The 21779-nt window shown below is 41.8% G+C and overlaps 2 protein-coding genes across 2 annotated transcripts in view; both read left to right on the top strand.

The window, feature by feature from the left end:
* The first annotated feature begins 4379 nt into the window (after positions 1–4379).
* LOC124288004 lies at positions 4380–11289 on the top strand. The gene is made up of 6 exons (XM_046724516.1): positions 4380–5036; positions 6169–6332; positions 7134–7349; positions 8177–8633; positions 9045–9125; positions 9684–11289. Exons 1-6 carry the CDS (start codon positions 4445–4447, stop codon positions 10334–10336), a joined length of 2163 nt encoding a protein of 720 aa, XP_046580472.1. The 5' UTR covers positions 4380–4444; the 3' UTR covers positions 10337–11289.
* A 9380-nt stretch (positions 11290–20669) lies between these two features.
* Positions 20670–21779, top strand: part of LOC124287986 (sterol regulatory element-binding protein cleavage-activating protein-like) — a 65760-nt gene continuing 64650 nt past the window's right edge. The window contains exon 1 of the mRNA XM_046724491.1: positions 20670–20763. The gene's annotated coding sequence lies outside the window, so the exon portion shown is untranslated. The remainder of the gene's footprint in view (positions 20764–21779) is intronic.

The following is a 21779-nucleotide window of genomic DNA, read 5'->3' as shown; positions in this document are numbered from 1 at the left end:
CAAACAAAATATAAGATAATAAGCTTCCTAGCATCAACCGTGGCCCAGCTTCAAACACAGGCCTAGGCTGGCTATCCAGGGAAAACCCATGGTGTATTGTGATATGCTGGAGGTATGCGCTTGTCCCGTTATACAATGTAAATAAGGGCCAGTGGGGTAGCCTAGTGGTTAAGGCGTTCGCTCGTCACGCCGAAGACCCGGGTTCGAATCCCCACATGGGTACAATTTATGAAGCCAATTTCTGGTGTCCCCCGCCGTGATATTGCTGGAATATTGCTAAAGCAGCGTAAAACGATACTCACTCACTCACTCACTCACTCAAATCAATGTATAAGAATGTTCCATGGTACCCTGAAATCTGGTTTGGTCTTGGCTGCTGTAGACGATTCCAGATGACTTAGACTTAAATGTAACAACATCTACATCACAATATAATGTGTCGTAACGTAATGTAATGTGTCGTAAAGTAACGTAATGTAGTGAGTCGAAACGTAAAGTAATGTAATGTGTCGTAACGTAACGTAACATACTGTAATGTGTCGTAACGTAACGATGTGTATTGTGTCATAACGTAATGTAACGCAATGTGTCGTAACGTAACATACGTAATGTGTAGTAAAGTAACGTAGTGCAATGTGTCGTAAACTAACGCAATGTAATGTGTCGAAATTTAAGGTAATGTAATGTGTCGAAACGTAACGTAATGTAATGTGTCGAAACGTAACGTAATGTAATGTGTCGTAATGAAATGTGTCGAAACGTAACGTACTGTAATGTGTCGTAACGTAATGTAATGTAATGTGTCGTACATTAACTAATGTAATGTCTCGTAACGTAGTGTAATATGTCGAAACTTAACGTAATGTAATGTGTCGTACAGTAACTAATGCAATGTGTCGTAAATTAACTAATGTAATGTGTCGTAACGGAACATAGTGTATTGCTAAGTAACGTAACGTTTTGTTACGTAATGGAATAGCGCTACGACATTCGCAAGCCTGTGATTATAGAGTTACGACAGGTCGTAACGTTACGAACGCTTTGAGGATCGGGACCCAAGGGAGCTAAAGTGCGTGGCAGTTTCTTGTTTTCATTTCAATCCCTAGTCACAATTATTATTTGCTTTTACAGTTGTTTTATCGCTTAAGTTTCGTCTATTTCTTTCTACTGAAACTATTGCACGTATATCACAATCCAATACCTATATTAAATATCTTATTTTGGTTACAATAAATCTTCCCTGCACGTGGTACTATACCAGGTGACATGCTGCGTCGTTACAATCTCCATATCTGTAATATAAGTTTATATCTCATTTATTTGTGTTTGGAAACGCGTGCTCTACAACGTTACGATTGCCTTGGCGCATATGCTTGAAAGTAATAATGATAATAATGAATTTATTTATATCATTGAATTTTCTGTCCCTTTTGACAGCAACGTGATTGGCAATATTCAGGAAAAGCATGATAAATATGCGGACCTCGCCTTTGAAATGTCTCGCTTGCATCTCAGGTACACTGTCGTCAGGCTCCTCATTGTTCACGGTGCCCTTGGTTTGGTACCTCATGATCTCTTGGCGCAGATCAGGAGTGTGCCAGGGTACTCCACCGGGCACACTCTGGGTAATGCAGAAGGCTGCAGTGTTGGGGAGTCTACATATTCTCCGGAAAGTTCTTGGTGGGTTCGACTAGGCAGCGTTTCCTGGGATAAGTCCCATTTGCAGTCTGGGCTGCGTATAGAGGGGGCAAGGTCCCTGAGCTGATGATGAGCCTTACCAGCCTGACTGTGCCAGGATCACCAGAACCCGCTCTGCCTGCATACTATCATTAATCCGTAAAACATAAAAAAAAGACATCTTCTATGGCGCACAGTCTCCAAACACCAAGTGATTGCTCGCGGCGCTTTGTCAGAATCTGATTATTATTATTACCCCGGATAACCCAAACTGCCTGTTAGGTGCTAGGTTATAGTCACGTGACTTTTTCCAACCGGGTACCCATTTTCTGCTGGGTGAACAGAGGCAATTGGAACAAACTCACTTGAATAAGGTGAGACCACGTGTATCATGTGCTTCGTTGTGGGGCAGGACTGAAGTCCTAGAAACTCTCAGGAGTCAAGCTGCCAAACACGGTCACCCATCCAAGTAGTGGAACTGAGACAGGTAGCCAGTAGGCAGCTTTAATGTGTTTCAAGCTGTGATTTGCAGAAATTAAAACAGATTAGCAGAACTGTGCCAACCACTGCAAGTGGAATAGACAAGACTTCCATACATTGTTATTAGGAGATTGGTTCGGACCACCCCACGCTTTATGAAGGGATATTTGGCCAATTGTGGGGGCGTGACCCACAATAGATCACGTGATCTCAGGCGTTCATGTGTTGACCATTCCATTGTGTTTTTCGTTGACAGTGTTTGAAGAGATTACACGATGAGGTGAAACCCATATCCACTCCTCTCCTCTAATCGCACCTCTTGAAGCCGTTGGTGATAAGGTACCAACATGTTCTGACAATGCTTAACCACAATGTCAACTCGATCGCTGGTTTGTTGGGAGACTAACATAACAATACCACTACAATCTCAACTCCACATTCTACACTTGTGATCAGCTCAAGCCGGAGATAAAGCACTCTCCAAACAATACCATGTCACATGTTATCACTCACCAGACGCCGTATCAGCGGACAGTGGGTGTTATCACTGGAGAGGCGGGTTATCGTGATGTACAGATGAAGTACAAGTGCTTGGACACCTATACGACGCTTGACTCAGGTAAGTCGTGTACTTCATTACTGCTGTTTACATTTCATTTTATGAGTACCAGTCCCCACCCCGATCCTACTTTTAAAAATATTGTTCTTTAGTATCTAAATCGTTTATTGTAAATGATATTATGTAATAGGAGTCGGATCCTTGCTAATTCGACAAATGTAGACAAACGGGCCATTTCGGCCTCCTGGGAATCGGAACATCACGAACACTTTGATATATCATGATGATGTACATATTCAAATGGCTTATATTCAACCATTTTTCACAGTTGCGTGCTATGCATGGTAAGCTCCACACGAAGGGTTTAAATAAGTGAAAAGTGGACTTTTCAAAAAGAACTTTCGTGTGTTTATAGGGAAGGAACATTTCCTCCAGCACCTGGTATCGTCACTATTTGATACTGATTCATGCTTTTGATATTGATGGAATTTTTCAACGTACTCAGCCTTTCTTTCTTCCTGCACCCGTGAAGGTCCGGGTTAGAATATCGATCTTCAGTAACCCATGCTTGTCGTAAGAGGCGACTAACGGGATCGGGTGGTCTGGCTCGCTGACTTGGTTGACACATGTTATCGGTTCCCAATTGCGCAGATCGATGCTCATGCTGTTGATCACTGGATTGCTGGAATATTTAAACTCACTCACTCACCCAGACAAACTTTGGCTGCAAAAGACACCTTCCTTAACCCAAATCTTCACAGGATATATGTCTGAAGTATGCCCGGATTTTATGCTGTCACGAATAGTCTGTTTTGTGCGGGTAAAATTCATTGAGCAGAGTAATGTCCCTTGGACGTGCTTCAAAGTTATGATCCGGGTTTGAATTTCCGATTCGCCCTAATTACGATAAATGGTTTGTAGCAACACACCAATGTTCAGTTCAGGTCATGGAAAGCAATAAAAGAATTTTATACCGCTTTTGGCAATATTACGACAATATCATGGCGGCGGACTTTCGACATTGCGCCCATGTTTAAAGTCGAGTCAGGCCTTAAAGGTAAAGTATCCCGGTATCAGGGGTTTTCGACGATGTAAGACAAAAACGTAATTTTTATCTGTAATATCATATGAAGTTTTAATATGACTAACCTTGGGTGATGAAGGATATATTCATCTATTTCACACAAAAATATCAAGTGTTTCCTACAAAAATAAGGTTGATGACATCGTATCGGCGAAACTGTTGCCGTTCGCCACATCCGTGGATTTTGTATGGGTTTTCGACGAGCCATACTTTTCGCTCCGCACTGCGAGGGAGTGTTGTGATAACGTGGCTTTCTATTTAAATGTTGCCTGTCACCAGCAGACGAATGATCTTACTGAATTTTCGCTTGCTATTTTTTGTTATAAAGGCAATTGATTTTACATCTGAAGTGGTATTAACGATCTCGGGTAAATAATATTGATGTTTGTTTGCTTTTTAAACAACTTACCTTCCGGTTTCAATTGTCAATAAAACTTCTCACGACAGTGACTGGGCACCCGCCCTGCCGATGAAATTGCTTGTGCTAACCGATCGCGCACGTACTCCCCCAATATAGCGCCAGCAATGCAATCGTCGAAAACACCAGAACGTCGAATTCAGCTCGCTTTGGGATACTTGAGGGTTGAAGTTGTGAAGGCAGGCTTTGATAAAAACAGATTTATTAACTATTTTCAGGAACCATTATGAATGAGACTGGATCTGACAACGATGAGGCGATACCAGAGCGCTACCTACAATGTCGTCTGTGTCAAAAGCAGTACAGCCAAGGTAACAGGTGCCCCCGAATCTTGCCCTGCTTGCACTCCTACTGTCTGGGGTGCCTGGAACTCGGATGGGACTGGGCATCCACCGGAATCACGTGTCAACTCTGCAATGCAACCTGGGAGGTACACGACAGCGTCGAGGCAACGTTCCCAGTTAACTACGTAGCCATGAAGCTCCTTACTCTGGCGAAGGTTGAGAACTCCCGAACGGTGCACTGCACTGACTGTGCTGAAAGCAAACGGGCGACACATCGATGTGTGGAGTGTCATCACTTCATTTGTAACGAGGGTTACCAAGCTCACAGACAGTTCGTGCAACTACAGACACACAGACTTCTCACTATTGGCGAGTTCCTGAAATCGCCATCGGAGATGTTTACGAAGGAAGACATGTGTGACGTCCATGTTGGTCAGCCTCTGGACCTCTTCTGTCTCAGTGACACGTGCAGATGTGCTATTTGTGCATCATGTGCCCTCGTCTCTCACACGGAGAGAGACGGCCATCGTATAGGTAATTCACGTCATACAGTCAGCTTCAGCTGCCCAATAGCTTACTCTCTACCTCACGCAACCAACCACGCATTCCCACTCACTGACAACCTGTTATTCACCAACTCATTCAGTGACTTACGCAGTTCGACCGCCTCCGTGGTGTAGTGGTTAGAGCGTCCGCCCGGAGAGCGGAAGGTCGCAGGTCCGATCCCCGACCGCGTCATACCAAAAGACGTTAAAATATAGTACTTGTTGGTCCCTGCCTGGCGCTCGGCATTAATGGGTACAACAAGAACTGGTCGGCTCGGAGTCAGTATACTGTGTCTGAGTGGGGTATTCATGCTTCACTGCGGTATGGTATCTCAGTGAGCTAGCACTATAAAACCAGCTTCAGTCTGGGCTAGTACAAGCAGCCGCACATACACATACACACGCATGCACGTCGTCATATGAGCGAAATATTCTCAAGCACGACGTTAAACCCAATTTCACCTCACCTCACTTACGCAGTTCCTCGTTCAGCGACTCGGTTAACCATGCGTCAGATCACAGTCGCCCATTTAATGTCACCTGTTCAAACATTAGTCCACTCATATATTCATTCACACGTTCACTGGCATTTCACACAGGGACTCACAACCACTCGTTCGTTCAAACACATCTTCAATTCACACAAACATCCATTCGTTCATTCGTTAATCCGCTCAGCTCATACTCATTCGTTCACAGATATTCATTCGTTCATTCACACAGCCATCCATTCATTATTCAATCAGCCACAAATTCATTCATTGATTCATCATCCAAACTACTCATTCATTCATCTCCAATGCGACTCATTCGTTCGGTTACACGGTAACTCATTCCTGCATTCATTTACACAGCCTCTCATTCATTCATTTACAGGAGCAATCATCCATTTATTTATTCACACCACCTCAGTTTACACGTACACTAACTTAGTTATAGATGCTCATGCTGTTGATCACTGGATTTTCTGGTCCAGACTCGAGTATTTACAGACCGCCACCATACAGCTCGAATATTGCTGAGTGCGGCGTAACACTAAACTCACTCACTCACTCACTCATACAGTCAGTCAAACAGCTACTCATGTATTCTCTATAGCTATATTTGGTATGTCTGACCAGGTAAGGTGCAGGAGGTGTACACTGACCAGGCAGGGCAAACCCGGGCCCTGATCGAGCAAATATGTTTGAAGCTGGAGAACGCCAAAGAAGGGCTCAACGTGTCTGAACGTCAACTGAAGCAACTGGAGGGTCGCGAAGCCGACATTAAGTCGGACATCAGAGAGGTCAGCACTGCACTAGGTGTCAATCTATGTCCCATTATTAGAATGCTTCATCACGTGATCCACCGAACGCAGACCGTGCCCCACTGTCACGGCGGTTTAATGAGTACAGTGGCACTTATGACCACATCGTGAACACCAACCCTGTCTGTTATCCTGTTGATATAATGTCTCATGTTATCAGTTGATTGCGTGACCGCTTTGAAGTAGATATTTTTTTGTACAAGGGAGGGCGATGCCCAACAATAATCAAGTTCCATTTTTCTGAGAAATCTGCCTGCCTCCACCCACGGGAATGTTCTGTCACCAGACTAATAATGAACATTTCAGGAGCTTCTGTCATGTCCTGGTCCTCTGTCTAGTCGGTTCCCATGGTAATGCTTTCGTCAACGATGTATTGGTGCTTCCCAAGAATCGACCCGTGAAGGTCCGGGTTAGAATGTGCCTTCAGCAACCCATGCTTGTCGTAAGAAGCGACTAACGGGATCGGGTGGTCAGGCTCGATGACTTGGTTGACACATGTCATCGGTTCCCAATTGCGCAGATCGATGCTCATGCTGTTGATCACTGGATTGTCTGGTCCAGACTCGATTATTTACAGACCTCCGCCATATAGCTGGAATATTGCTGAGTGCGGTGTAAAACTAAACCTACTCACTCACTCCCAAGAATCGACTCATCGACACGCACCTTGTATTCCTAATACCACAACCAGCGCCACATCTGTCATTGCTGTTCGTCTGGCGGTGCAGGTGGTGCTTGTTTGTGTTGCTGTTCTTGTCCAACAATATATTTTGTCGCCAGGTATTTGAAAGTTTGATGGAGACTCTGAAATCGAGACGGGACGCCATGATCAAAACTGTTGATGACATCCTAGAAAGAGAACGTGCTGATTTCGAGGGCGCCAAATCAGAGACGATGTCGTCTGAGAAGCGAATGCTGGAAGCTGTTGAGTTCGCCAATCAGGCTCTCTCCGTGTGTAGTTATGCAGAGTTCATGGAACTGAGCTCTGTGCTGGAGGTGAGTGGTATTCAGTTCTTGCGTTTAGTTAGGTAATAGTAGTAGTGGCCGCAGATGTAGCAGTCGGTGGCGTCTTCGTCGTAGGAGTAGGATTAATTTTGTTGTTGTTACTGTTGCTATTGTTGTGTTGAACGCACCCAGTAATGCCCTTCGTCGCCAGGTAATATGCCATTAATGTAGATGTCGTCTACTCGGTTATACGACCCGTGAAGATCCGGGGTAGAATAGGTCTTCAGCAACCCATGTGCTTGCCATAAAAAGGCGACTATCTTGTCGTAAGAGGCGACTAACGGGATCGGGTGGTCAGTTTTGCTGACTTGGTTGACTCATGTCATCGGTTCCCAATTGCGCAGATCGATGCTCATGCTGTTGATCACTGGATTGTCTGGTCCAGACTCGATTATTTACAGACCGCCGCCATATAGCTGGAATATTGCTGAGTGCGGCGTAAAACTAAACTCACTCACTCACTACTCGGTTATACCGTATACGGCAGTCGGTGGCAATTAGGTAATGTGATAGTTAGATAACCTTGGGGAGGAATAGACAATTGTTCAGTTTGGGGGTTGTTTGGAATAATAACAGTGAGTGTTGTTTTACGCCGCTTGTAGCAATTTTCCCACAATATCTCGGGGGGCGACACCAAGCTGGGTGACCTTGTTGATTTCGTGTCCTCTTTTGCGTGGATCAAAGTTCATTATGTCAATCGCTAGATTGTCTTGTCCAGGCTCAAGTATTTACAGACCGCCATCATATAACTGGTATATTGCTAAGCGCGCCGTTCAAAAAAGCAGCAAGTCTTTAGTTGATGTTTTCTATTGGAACAGGACACGATGACGAATCTGCAAGGAGACACTGTTGAACTGCGCTGTGTGGAGAAGGACTTCCAGATGGATTCCACCCGTTTGGACAGCCTCAAAACGAGTATTATCAAATTTGGGGACATTATTGAAACTTGCGCCAACCCACACACATGGCATCCAGTCATCGAGGTAGTGGATGCACATCCGGGTCACGAGGCTAACATCATGGAGGTCAAGTTCATTAATGAAATAAACAAAATGGCGGCAGCGGAAATACCCAAGATCGGGGTGAAGATCGAACGATGTGATCCACAAAACGGTGCTCGCATCATGTGTCTTCGATCGCACGGTGAAAGTCGAAAAGTAGGGTACCAGGTGAAGTTTACACCGCCCCGTGACGTCATGTACAGAGCCAAGCTGAAAATTTCCCATATGAAGCTAGCCCAGGACGTGTTCGGTTTTCGATGTAGGGATGAAAGAGGTGAGGGTCATACAGCAGGTAGTGGCTGTGTAGAACTAAGGCTTTTATCCTCCCTGCATTATCGGGGCGTTGAGGTAGCCCAGTGGTTAAAGCGTTCGCTCTTCACGCCGAAGACCCGGGTTCGATTCCCCAGATGCCAATTTCTGGTGTCCAACGCTATGATATTGCTGGAATATTGCTAAGAGTGGCGTAAAAAATACAACTCTCTCACTCACTCACGCTGCATTATATGACAAGCAATATGAACTTACGAACTCTTTTTTCTGCTTTGTGTTTAATGTTTCTGTTTGTTTCTTATTATTATTTGTTTTGGGAGTGTTATTGCTGGAATGTTGCTTAAAGTAAATCCATACTCACTCACTCATAATATCCGCATCACTTGGTGTTTAACTCACTCACTCTGTGTTTCAGGTGAAGGCAGGGACAGAACTATATACATCGCACAGCGGCAGTTGGGAGACGCAGATATGTGGGGTTTCCTTGTCATCAAGTGTAAGCTTGCTTGCTTGTTTCTTGTACGCTGTACTCAGCATTATTCCCGATGTTTATTGTCGAGTCTGGATCAGAATATCCAGTGATAGACGCCCTGAACAACGACCTGCGTAAGTGGAATCTGATCACATGCATCAACCAAGTCAGTATTTAAGTGACATCACGGCCTATCAACACTACAATGATAGTCGCCTAACACCGGTGAATCAGTTGGTCAGTGAGATGGATGTCACTCTCTTTAACCTGTATTCAAGCAAAATACCACCAGGGGACACCAGAAACAGACTTCACACACTGCACATATGTTGGGATTCAAACCTAGTCTTACTACCGAAAGCTTCAGGCACTAGGCTGCCAGACAGGCTCGGTTCGGTCGTCAGAATCGGGGCCTATTTTTCGCATCATTGTAATCTAAATCTTAATGTTCAAACATTGGTTTGACTGGCCCAGACCTGTTCAAAACCTGAATATTGATGGCTGTTAATAGTGGGCATTTAATAGTTATGTGCTTTGCATGTTTTCATTATTTACTACATGCACTCTTGGGACTATTTCTAGGTCCATACATCCGTCTATCTGAGGACACACTCAACATGGACTGGTGCCGCCTAAGAGACCGGACTCTGCTGGTCAACAAGCCACCCCACAAGCAGCTGTCGGACAACACCCTGAGACTACGCTCCTACCCCGGTGTTGTGGCGGCGGTGTCCCTGAGGGAAGAGGGGAAGTGTTATTGGGAGGTCACCTGCAGGAGTCAGGTCAAACAGAGATGGTGGGGGTCAATATTTGAGACAGGGATAGCACGGAGAGTGGCATTGGACACACCCTACATCGTGGGCTACAGCCACCACGGCTGGACTCTCCAGATAGTGTACTGCACGGTCCATAAGAACGTATGTGCGCAGACCAGGAATAACCGGCAGACACTGTACCATCTGCCTCTGGTTGCGGAGGAGCTGACGTCTGTCCTCGACGTCCACGTTGGGTTCCTCATGGACTTTGACACCAACCAGTTGCACGTCATAGACGCCAAGCAGTCACTGTTGCTGTACACGTTCAGGGACGTGGACGTCAGCAAGCAGCTGTGGCCGTTCTGCGGCATCTTCAACAACAACTGGTACAGCACGGAGCTGAAGATGATGACAGGGGCGGAGATAGTGCTGAAACAGTGCCACCTGAAGCTTCTGCAGGATCTGTGTGAGACGTTCTAATGGTCTGGATTCGAAGAACGTTACTGACTACAGAATTAGGACTTCTGACGTTGATGTAATGAAGACAAAACAGACAAAAGATGGAATGTTCTCAACATCTGCTACTGAATACAAAGGTTAAGATGGGCTTTAAGAACAATCTGAGAGAGGGTGATTCAGTTTTACGTCGCCTTTAGCAATATTCCAGCAATATCACGGCAGGGGACACCAGAAATGGGCTTCAGACATTGTACCCAAGTGGGGAATCGAAGTCGGGTCTTCAGCGTGACGGGCGAACGCTTTAACCACTGGGCTACCCCCACCGCCCAACTGATAGTGAAGACAAATGTTGGAATGACCTGACAATATGTCATTGAGGACAAGGTTAACATGTTATGTAACGATAAATCATTCAACACAAAGACTGGGACGAATATAGCTATCTCTCATTGAAGACATAGGTTGGCATGACCTGCCACTTGGGACAAGGCTGAGATGGTCTAACGATCTGTTCCCCAAGACACGGTTCAAATTGTCTGCAATAATTTCTTTGAAGACAAATGTATATATAGGTCTGCAACTTAAGATACGGTTCATGCAGTAGACGCTTGTTATACGTAACAAAGTTTAAAAAACGCAGCTTATGTCATAAATCAATCAGATAAGTCTCGAGTACAAGTAGGCCAAGAATATAGAGCCACGGGCTTCAGAAGAATAACAATGTTCATTTGACAATGAGGCCACATTAAGATATGCACGAAACTGTATAGGCTGAAGAAGCGAAGGGGTACCCTCGCATCGCGTAGTGATTTGCCATGAAAGATATAGAACTATACTGTGTACGGTATGACACATGAGGTGGTCCTCGATAAACATTCTGATAATAAAGTCTCAACCCAAATCAAAGTGTAGTTTCATCAGTATATCAGTTATATATCACAGTGCAGTCATCAGTATATCAGTTATATATCAAAGTGTAGTCGGCAGTATATCAGTTATATATCACGGTGCAGTCATCAGTATATCAGTTATAAATAACATCGCAGTCTGCAGTATGTCAATATTATATTACAGTGCAGTCTGCAGTATGTCAGTTATATATCACGGTGCAGTCTGCAGTATATCAGTTATACATCAGTGCAGTCTGCAGTATATCAATTATATAACACGGTGCAGTCTGAAGTATATCAGTTATATATCACGGTTCAGCACCTTGTACAGCCCTTTTACAGTCACTGGGTGATCTGGCGCGGATTACATTCTAATTAAGTGGGAATAAATCCTGGGATTAGGGTCTTACGAATAACGCCAATATACCTTTATTATCCTCCATTGCGGAGAGCTCGTACAATGAGAATTATAAGATTACATCAGAAATACAATGAGAATTATAAGATTACATCAGGAATAGAGAGTGACTCTGTCTTCTTTCCATCATTCACTCTGTACTGGAAGACAGTTTGTGTTTTGTAGTACGCAGTACACATGTTGTACACGTACTATACAACAGTCAGTGTGAATTGTGATCTATCACTTTCACTTAAAGGTCACATGCAACGTACAACACAACTTTGCAGATTCTGATACCTTTCGGTATGGGCTTACATATACAAATCATCAAAAATGCAAATTTCAACTTATAAAGTTGAAAAATAACGCGATGAAACAAAACCCGCGAAATCGGAGCACAAACGATTCACTAAATTCACCCCAGCGCTTGGGGTGAAAAGTGGTTTCAACAGCTGCGCTGGGCTGCGCTCATAGCACATGCTGTACAGTGAAATAGGTTCGCGCAGCTTGGAAGCGGGATGTCCGGATTATAAGGTCGTGAGCAGGAGTAGTTTAATCAAAACAAATAGTAAATAATCTACTCATTACATAAAAGAACCTTGTTAGGATCTAGATCTACTCAGCTATGTGTCAACCAGTGAGGCGTTCGACATTTCAAGACGGAAAACCTTCGCTGGCGGTGAATACTCGGTGAAGGCTTTGATGTGAGCTATTTTTCTAATGTTTTGTTGATATTTCACAGGCGCGAGCTTTTTATATGGTATGACAGTAGATTACCGATTTAACTGTTTATATAATTTCATTTGTCTATTTCACCACACGTTCTTCTTACCGAGTCACTTTCTCAGTTCGATACTTAAAAGCAATGTCATTATTTAGCGTTGACAGAATTTCTAACTGTGATATAGATATGTCGTTGTCACAGACAAAACTCAATGTCTGTTTTATTGACACCTATATGTGTCTGCCTGCCTGTCTGCTAATGACAATATTCAATACACAACTTCGATCACTGACCACATGCAATTTGAACTTAACACCTATCAGGCTATACACCATAAACAAAACGCATTGATTTATGGCCCGAGTTCGGTCTCTGTCACATTATGTAATTACACAGACAGGCAGGTGTGATACTTGTACACATGACATGTTATGATGTCTGTTGATTGCAAAATGTTATACACAAAAAATGAGCATGTATTTACAAAACCCAACATCTCTATATACACACACACACACAATGAGCCGTGAGGGCATCGGCAAATGAACCAGCCGTTACACTTGAGTGCACACCCACCCGCTCTGACTGGGTTCGGTATCCCGGGTGCTTCGTTTCGAGGGAAGTAAACCCAAGTACAAAATATTGCACTTTTGATTGGCGATTGTACGCTTATAATTTTGTTTATATGTTTTTTCATAATCAGCAATGTATATTATATGTCATGAATAAGTGATAATTGTGTTTTAATTATGTTTGATTTTTTGGTTGCATGTGACCTTTAAATATTGTGAAGAAAAACACTGAAGTCAGTTGGTCCAATATTGGCAAGTGTACACCACAGATCACCCCGCACTTCAGATGTATATTCACATGACGTTATGATGTGAGACAAGGGATCTGAAAAGAAGTTGTCACAGTGTTCGCACAGATACTCCCCTGATGCTCCCGTTTGTAAACGGCTACAATTTTGATAAAGTACCCGACAGAATGTCTGAGAATTGGATTCTTCCACACAGCTACCCAATCTGAGTGAACTGATAATGAAGAGCGAATGTGCTTGGATTCTTGGAGATCTAGGTCGTTATGGATCCGCTCAGTCCAAGATCGCGACTGAAAGTCGAATACTGCATATTTTACTTTCTTTTTCCATAAGGTATAACATGGGGAATTGCCGTTGTCGAGAAAGGTCCTGAGATGATCCACACACACACACACACACACACACACACACACACACACACACACACACACATATATATATATATATATATATACACATCGAAGATTGATTTCTCTACTAACTTGGGGAAACCAACTGCAAACTTTATGCAGCTGAGTTGCATCAAATTTCCGGAAAGCAAGTGCAAATATCGTGCATGTGAACAGCTGCGTTGTGGTGTAAAGTTTTGTTAAGAATTCCCCAATTTTCACTGATTTTCATCATTTACTGAACTCATGACAATAATCTTTTCAACGTTACGAATTTGTTTTACAATACATCTGTTCATGTGTAAACAGAGCCTTTGAGCAGTATGGCATACTTTGCAAAACTTAGTTTAGAACAGTTGCCTGAAGTAAGTGTCTATATTTACACTAGTGAGTCTATACTTTTGATGAGAAGTATAGATGGTCATCTCCTCCAGCCGTCTTGTTCTTCAGTTTCCCGCACAGTTTGGCTAGCATGGACTCAGTGATACGATGTGTGTCATTGTCGGCAACAGATAAGCATTGTGAAGGGGTGTTATTCACCTGATCCTCAATATCAGATTTGAATGGAACATCGAAGTGATCTTTCTCCGTGTCGTGGAAGGCAGTTTTAAGAGTGAGATGTCCATGCTTCCATCACTGATTCCGGTTCACTTACAACATTGCCGTCAGACATGACAGGATATACTGATGCAATGCTATTATTGCCTCGTGTTTTTGATGGACTTCCAGAAGAACTGCGGTTAATTTTAAAGGAGTGGCCAAACTCATCTAATTCAGACTTAGTATGCTCAGCTGTAGCAACTCTGAACTCACGCCGGAAAGTATCTTTCACATGCTTATATTGACGGAAGGAATCGTGCTCCATCCCTCTCGGTTGACCATCTGAGATCCAAGCACGTCTGGAAACTTCATATCATTATGATGTTTTCAAAGACCAGTAAGGTTTAAGGGCATCATTATATTACTTTGTTGGTAATGTTTCCGCTGCTGCTCTCAGCAATGTTTCCACTATGCTAACATAGTGTCCTTCAATTTTACAGCTTGTTCTTCAGGAACGCTTAATGGCCATAGCATGTGTGATACAGCAAACGTGTAGTCAGTAAGTACATTGTGTCGTTTTGCACTTTCCCATGAGATACGGGCCTTTAGTGAGTTCAACGTTGGAATAAAGCAAACATCGCATATTGATAAGGAACATAGCACCGGATGATGGTCCGAGATGTTAAAGATGTCATCATCTAGAATCTGAGACTTGGTCACATTTGCTGGATTTGTCTATTAGAATGTGATCTATTATAGTTGTACAGCACCTAGCCTCACCCTAGCTAAGCTGTTGATGAGACTTTGTGTACCTATATTTTCACACTTTGAAATTAGTAACTCCCTGTTGCCAATGTATAACCAGCTCCAACATGCCTGTAACCCATGGAGTTTGTTGCTGGAGTCGTGCACTTCCTGACTTTGTATACCTATACATGTATTTTCACACTTTTTGTAACTCTTTATTGCCAATGTGTAACCAGCTCCAACATGGAGTCGTGCACTCCCTGTCTTTGTATACCTATCTGAAATGAATAAAAAGATTATTTTTTTTAAAAGCTGTTGATTTGACCTTTCTCGTCTGGGAACTAGGGTGCTCCGGCACGGATTACATTCTAATTAGTGGGGATAAAACCTGGGATTAGGGTCTTACGAATAACGCCACTCAAGTGAATCTAAAAGTTTACACCTCGTGGCCACAGGATAATTATTCATTGAATTTGATTGTTCATTTAAAGGTTGTCTTAGATTAGTCGTTCTGACAGTATTTAGATATATAACAAAAGAGTTTTCATTTGAATATTTCTTCAGATACAAATTTTACCAAATGATTTTACAACGCTTCTTTTATTATGCCTTGCGGTCGCTCTCCTGACGGTTATGGCCATGGGCTGATGTGGCGTCATGCTGCTCAGGTCGTTATAGCAGACAATCGGGACAACTGTTGTCTGTCCATTTCCAAGTTGTAGCAATAAAAAATCTGAAGGCAAAAGAATTCAGTGTGAAACCAACGAACAACAAAGATGTTTTTTCTTGTGACAAGAAGATGACAATTTCTTCTTTATTATATGTCACAACGTTTCTGGGCTATTCCTTGCCCCTTCCTCGGGTGAATTGTAACAAACAAGGTACATCAATGAGTATATATACTAAATGTACAAGAGCCCAGTGTTGCATGTATATACAATACATTGGATAAGAAACGGGAGATGAAAGAGTGAGATGTACAGATGATGGGTATTGTTTATACAAGGGAAGAGTTTATACAAGTGATAAGCAGATGTGGGTGCAGGCCAGTAATGACCTAATTGACATACGATAAAGAAGAAGTTGTCATCCATAATATTTGCGTTTGACTTGAATACCAACTTCTAAATGCCAATCAAGAACCATTGTTTCCTTGGTTTTCAAATCAGTTCAAACTACTGAGTGAGATCATTACAGTGGTTATTGGCTGTATCTCCAGGGTGAAAAAAATGGTTTTGCATAACCGTTTCTCTTCGTGTAACGCGAGGTGGCAGAGCCATGCGTTTGGACCTTTATATAGTCGTTTCAACCCCATGATAAATTGCTTAAGAAGCCTTAAATATCGACTAACGAGAAACACCCTGAATCGTATGTATACGTCGTTTATACTTCCGATCTTTGACTACTGTAGCCATATTTATGACAATTGTACCAAAACTCAAGCAACAATCTTGGAAAACATGCACTTAGACGCGTTACGTACGATATGTGGAGCTGTTCGCGGCACCAGTCACGATAAAATCTACGCTGAAACATCCTCTGTTTCTCTTCGCGAAAGAAGAAGAATAGCTAAACTAATCGCATTTTTCAAAATGTATCATAACAGATTACCCCACTATCTAAACAAACTCGTCCCTCCCTTCGTCTCTCAAGTCAGTAACTATCCCTTACGTAACGCATCGCATTTGCAAACTATTGCCTGCCGTACTGCTCTATATGACAATTCATTTCTAACGGACGCTGTAAGTTTATGGAATAGTTTACCGCAAAATATTAAATCTCTTACAGACATCAATGATTTTAAATCTGCTTTAAGTCATAGAGCTAAAGACATTCATTTCGATCCAAATATAGGTTCAAGAGTTTGTCAAATCCTCCACTGTCGCTTAGGTTAGGATGTAGCGATCTCAACGCTGACAAACACAACAGACATATATCAGAGAGAGCAGATTGCTTGTGTGGCCACCCTACTAAAGATGCACGTCATTATTTCTTTGTATGTCCCAGATTTGATGCTGTAAGAATAAATAATTTTTATTATACCAATGGCTTTTCATTAGAAACAATCTTATACGGAACATCTTCCATGGACCCACAAATTCAATCACATATCTTACAATCAGTCCATCTATTTATAATTGAAACTAGGCGCTTTAACTGAGCAAGTCACACACTAAAACCTATAATTCTCAAAGCTATACTACTATGGATCCCGACTGCAGATGCCATGAATGTATACAACCATCATGATTTTAATTTTCCGACTACATGTCATACCATCTACTTTCATTTTAGATATCATTTTTTCTTGTCATGATACTGTTTCATATATCTATGTATATTGGAGCGGTCTTCATATAAGTTCTTTTGAGCTTGTTGACCAATCCAGTTCATGAAAATTCTGTCTTTGCTTTTTCATGAAATAAATATGTTTAAACCATATAGTCGTGAAAACCTCTCAGACGTTCAACACAATGTTGAATTAGTCCGGAAGATTCCAGAATACACTTAACTCGAAGAGCATCCAAATTAAGTAACTTCTGGTTATATATAGAGATATATCCCTGACTAGTGTCAAAACACAAAGTTATCAACTTCCGCCGAATTTCAACAGAAACAATTTAATACATCAAGTAGATTACGTCTCATCTCGTCTCAAGGATGGTCACAACTTCACGGTACACCACAATACGTAAAGCATGAATTTTCAACTTTATACTGTCTTTACCCGACAGTTTAGTTGTTAAACACGTTGGGTCAAACATGCATGTGCCAGTTATTGAATGTCACGTGTTGTATAGCTGACCCTGACAACGAGCTATGGCAGGTTACCCTGAACTTTGACCAGCAGCAGTTCATTATATCAATATTCTCGAGACAGGCGACATCAGTTTGTCGTCACACGGCTGAGATTGGGTATACATGTATTTTTATCCCCCTGTTTGATCAGGCTATCTCCAAGACCACAATACATGAGGCCAAATGATAGATAAGGTTATCTCAACGACAACAACGTATAGAGTTGTGTAAAATAGAGGAGTATGTTCCTATGATTGAACAGATGGCCTATACAAGTAGCTGTCATGGAAGTCCAGCAAATATGAAGAACAGTAATGTATTACATTATTCCCATCGGCTATACACATCCTGGAATAAAATAAATCCAATACAGTAGCAGTGAGTAGCAGCAGCAGCAGTAGTAGCAGTAGTAGTAGGAGCAGTAACAGTAATAGTAGCAGTAACTGTAGCAGCATGCAGTAACTATATCAGTAGTAGTAGTAGTAGTAGTAGTAGTAATGGTATTAGTAGTAGCAGCAGTAACAGTAATGTATTACATTATTCCCCCATCGGCTATACACAACCTGAAATAAGATAAAACCAATACAGAAACAGTGGCAGCAGCAGCAGCAGTAGTAGTAAAGTAGTAATAGCAGTAGTAGCAGTAGTAGAAGTAGTAGCAGCAGTAGTAGTAGCAGCAGCAGCAGTAGTAGTAGTAATAGAAGTAGTAGCAGCAGCAGTAGTAGTAGCAGCAGTAGCAGTAGTAGTAGCAGCAGCAGTAACAGAAGTAGCAGCAGCAGTAGCAGTAGTAGTAGCAGTAGTAGTAGTAGTAGTAGTAGTAGTAGTAGTAGTAGCAGCAGCAGCAGTAGTATGTGTCGAGCACCATTTATTGACATGAGAAAATACAAGGTGTCCGGTTATACAGAATGCATTAAAGTCGCCCGTTTAAAACAGTTCTAAGCAGGATAAGTAATTAAATTGTTTACTGTCATTAGAAAACTTAAAACTGTTGTGGAGCTGGATGATTTTGAAAATTAATGTCTTTCATAGAAATACAGACTTTGCTTTACAAAATACAAATCTATTAAACGAAAGAGTCTACAAAATGCCCCGTTAAAATATTAAAACGTGAAGTCTTTGTTATGACATGCAAACACCAGTAGTCCCATCAGCAGTGTCTGGGTCTGTACAAAGGCGGGACACGCTTCGCCGAACTGTCGTTAAATTTGTGGATGTGGTGTTTGCGACAATACAATAGGTGATGTGGAATGCACTTTCATAGCTTCCATGGTTTAACGAAATACAGCGTTACCAAGATTATTGCACTTTGCCCTGAATAGCTTCCATGTGGGGAATGAGACTTGACAATGCATCGTGACGTCGCTTACATTGTAAAATGGTGGTTCGTCGAGGGGTGAATGGTGCAGTTTGTTACGTCTGCAATTGTTAGTCATCAACAGCTTTATTGGCTAATGTATTTTTTTATAGTGTTAACCTACTTATAGTGTTAACCTACTGACAGTCTATGCTACAGTTTAACACAGACACCCCGTCAGGCACAGTAGACCGACTCCGATATGAACAGTGAGTGAGTATGGTTTTGCGCCGCTTTTAGCAATATTCCAGCAATATCACGGCGGGGGACACCAGAAATGGGCTTCATACATTATACCCATGTGAGGAATCGAACCCGCGTCTTCGGCGTGACGAGCGAACGCTTTAACCACTTTAAAACAATACTCACTCTCTATTTCAGTTCCATATGAAATATGTATAACTATCCGAGTACCACTTTGGTACAACTGACTGCTAAAATATATTTGCCGATTTGACGCCTAGCACAGCTTCATTGGTCAGGCATCGCTGAGTTTTCCCTGGCACTGCTATTTCTATCGGGAAAACGTCATGTTGGAATATATTTGGCATGCTTCAACAAAAATTACCTTTAGAGAATTGGAATGTGGCATTTATGCATTATTAACTAATTGTCGTGTCAATGATTTTCATAGATGTAATATGCAAAGGGTTGGTGCAGGTAATGGTGATTTGGCCGACCACTCATGATTTAGCTGAAATTAATGTAAACACTATTGAGCGAAATTTTGAATAAAATAGATTACAAATATTAATCCAGATATACGATAATGTTTTATTTATAACCTCTATGTATAATGACGTGAGTAGATTAACGCAGATCACATGACAGCCGCCCCTTCGATAACAGACAAAACATCCTCTAGTGTGGTTGTTGTCCGGTAACTGGGATATAAACTGTATATTTTCTACCATCGGTCACTAAATTTCACTGTCCGGAGATAAAGAAAGCATATTATGTATTGTATATATTTCTTTTCATCGATTCACATTTCGAGGTTTCCGTATATCAAGGATCCGGATTAGCGGGGTTCCGTTGTATATCCATCTTAATGATGTATTTGTAAGAGGACGAGTAAGTTTAGGTCACCTGCAAGGAACGAACGGTATATCAGTGCTATATATTGTAAATAATTAACAGTATGGGAATTACGACAATCCCCAAGGTCACGTACTATGTACTTTTATTTTCTTGTCTTTTCATGATTCTAACCATTTATGGACTCTGAACAGTCGCTTCCTTCCATAACAAAAGTGGTGATCGAAAACAATTTTGTTGCACAAAAATATAGGCTCCCATTGCAATTTTCCTTCTCATTGATACAATGATGTCCGTTTGTGCATGGTGTCCCCGAGATAAAATGGCGTAAAACACATCTATTCTCATTCACTCACATTATACACCACTAGCACAGTGACACGATCTTCACCACCACGACCCATGACCACATTCAGTATAATGATCACATGATGTCAATAATTACATAAAGCTTTATTTGTGTAGACCTAAACGCTGTCTCAACACCTACTCTCAGTCACTCATTAAACATTCTTAATGTACGAAATTACAGCCTCCCAGCCCAATCGTAGATTAAAGAGTAATTTCATTGTTAAATAAACATAACAGTGGCACATGGGGACTCTTTAAATGAACGTCTATTGATTTTCAATATACTGGTGAAGCCTTATCAAGTCTAGAATGAAAGCGGAAACAGAATTGAAACGTCCGGGTTTTACAATGTTTGTTCTCAAGTACTTCCGGTCATGCAAAACATACCCGATTTGTGTGAGTTTACATTTGTTTCAGGCGGGATAGTGATTATATCATCACATAATTTTATTTCTTTTCTTCGGTTGTGGTATTTATGTTTGACGGGAAACATTAAAGACTGGTGATGTAGTCTATATCTCATTCCCACTTCGTCTCGGTAGCTTCCCGACTGAGAAAAAAGTGTGAGGGGCCACCTCAGGTGATCTTGTGTGAATCATAGTCTATTTATTGTCAGAAATATTTTGTACTTGGAAGCTAGAAGGAGAGGAAGAAATATATGTATGTATGTTATTCCTTCAGTTTGTGCTGCATTGTATGTTGTCATGGTGGAAAGACCACAAGCTCTGCTTCACATTTCGGGCGCCAGGGTTAGGGCAACCTAACCCAAACTCTGACCTAAACTCTAACCTGACAAGGATGATTTTTAAATACTGTAGTCTGGGGTTGTGATTTTGGATTTTGTAAATTCAACAGGGAGGTTACGTGCAGACTTTTCCCTTCACCCGTAAGCAGTAAAAGATCCTGCTGTATTGGGATGTTTGTAAACAGTATTAGGATACATTTGACTTGTTTCATGGTACAATGAAAAAGAAATTAAGATGAAAAGAATCTGACTATTTAACAGTAGTTGTCAGACCAATAAGACATTAGATCAGCTGTTTGGAATTCTCAAAAAAGGAGAGGGCTCAATGGCCAGTCATTTTATTTGTTTATTTCAAGCTAACAAAGAAGGGTCACCAAAAAAATAATACACACTCTTTTGAGAGAGTCAAATATACTGAAATGTTTGAGAAATTCAACTCAAGCTAGTTGACAAAGTGAGTTATGATTATAAAAACATAACTTAGAATCATATAATTTCTATGTGGGAATTGTTGATATTTGTAGTAGACTTTGGGCGGAATATTGGGCTGGTCTTCTGTAAAGTGGGGTACATGAGGATATATCATGAGAAGCATCACAAATCATTATAAAAGCTAAGAAGAGTAACATGAATGAAAATTAGAGCATATTCATTTCAACAATTGCAT

The sequence above is a fragment of the Haliotis rubra genome, unplaced genomic scaffold, assembly GCF_003918875.1.
Source record: "Haliotis rubra isolate DU_JTF1 unplaced genomic scaffold, ASM391887v1 Scf41, whole genome shotgun sequence".
Lineage (NCBI taxonomy): Eukaryota > Metazoa > Mollusca > Gastropoda > Lepetellida > Haliotidae > Haliotis > Haliotis rubra.
This window is presented reverse-complemented; position numbering and strand designations above follow the sequence as displayed.

Bases quoted from the DNA above. Each gene is read 5' to 3' on its own strand.
- LOC124288004 (XM_046724516.1), top strand. From the start codon at position 4,445: ATGAATGAGACTGGATCTGACAACGATGAGGCGATACCAGAGCGCTAC. The intron at 5,037-6,168 runs GTAATTCACGTC...ATGTCTGACCAG, and splicing joins GAGAGACGGCCATCGTATAG to GTAAGGTGCAGGAGGTGTAC. The intron at 8,634-9,044 runs GTGAGGGTCATA...TCTGTGTTTCAG, and splicing joins TCGATGTAGGGATGAAAGAG to GTGAAGGCAGGGACAGAACT.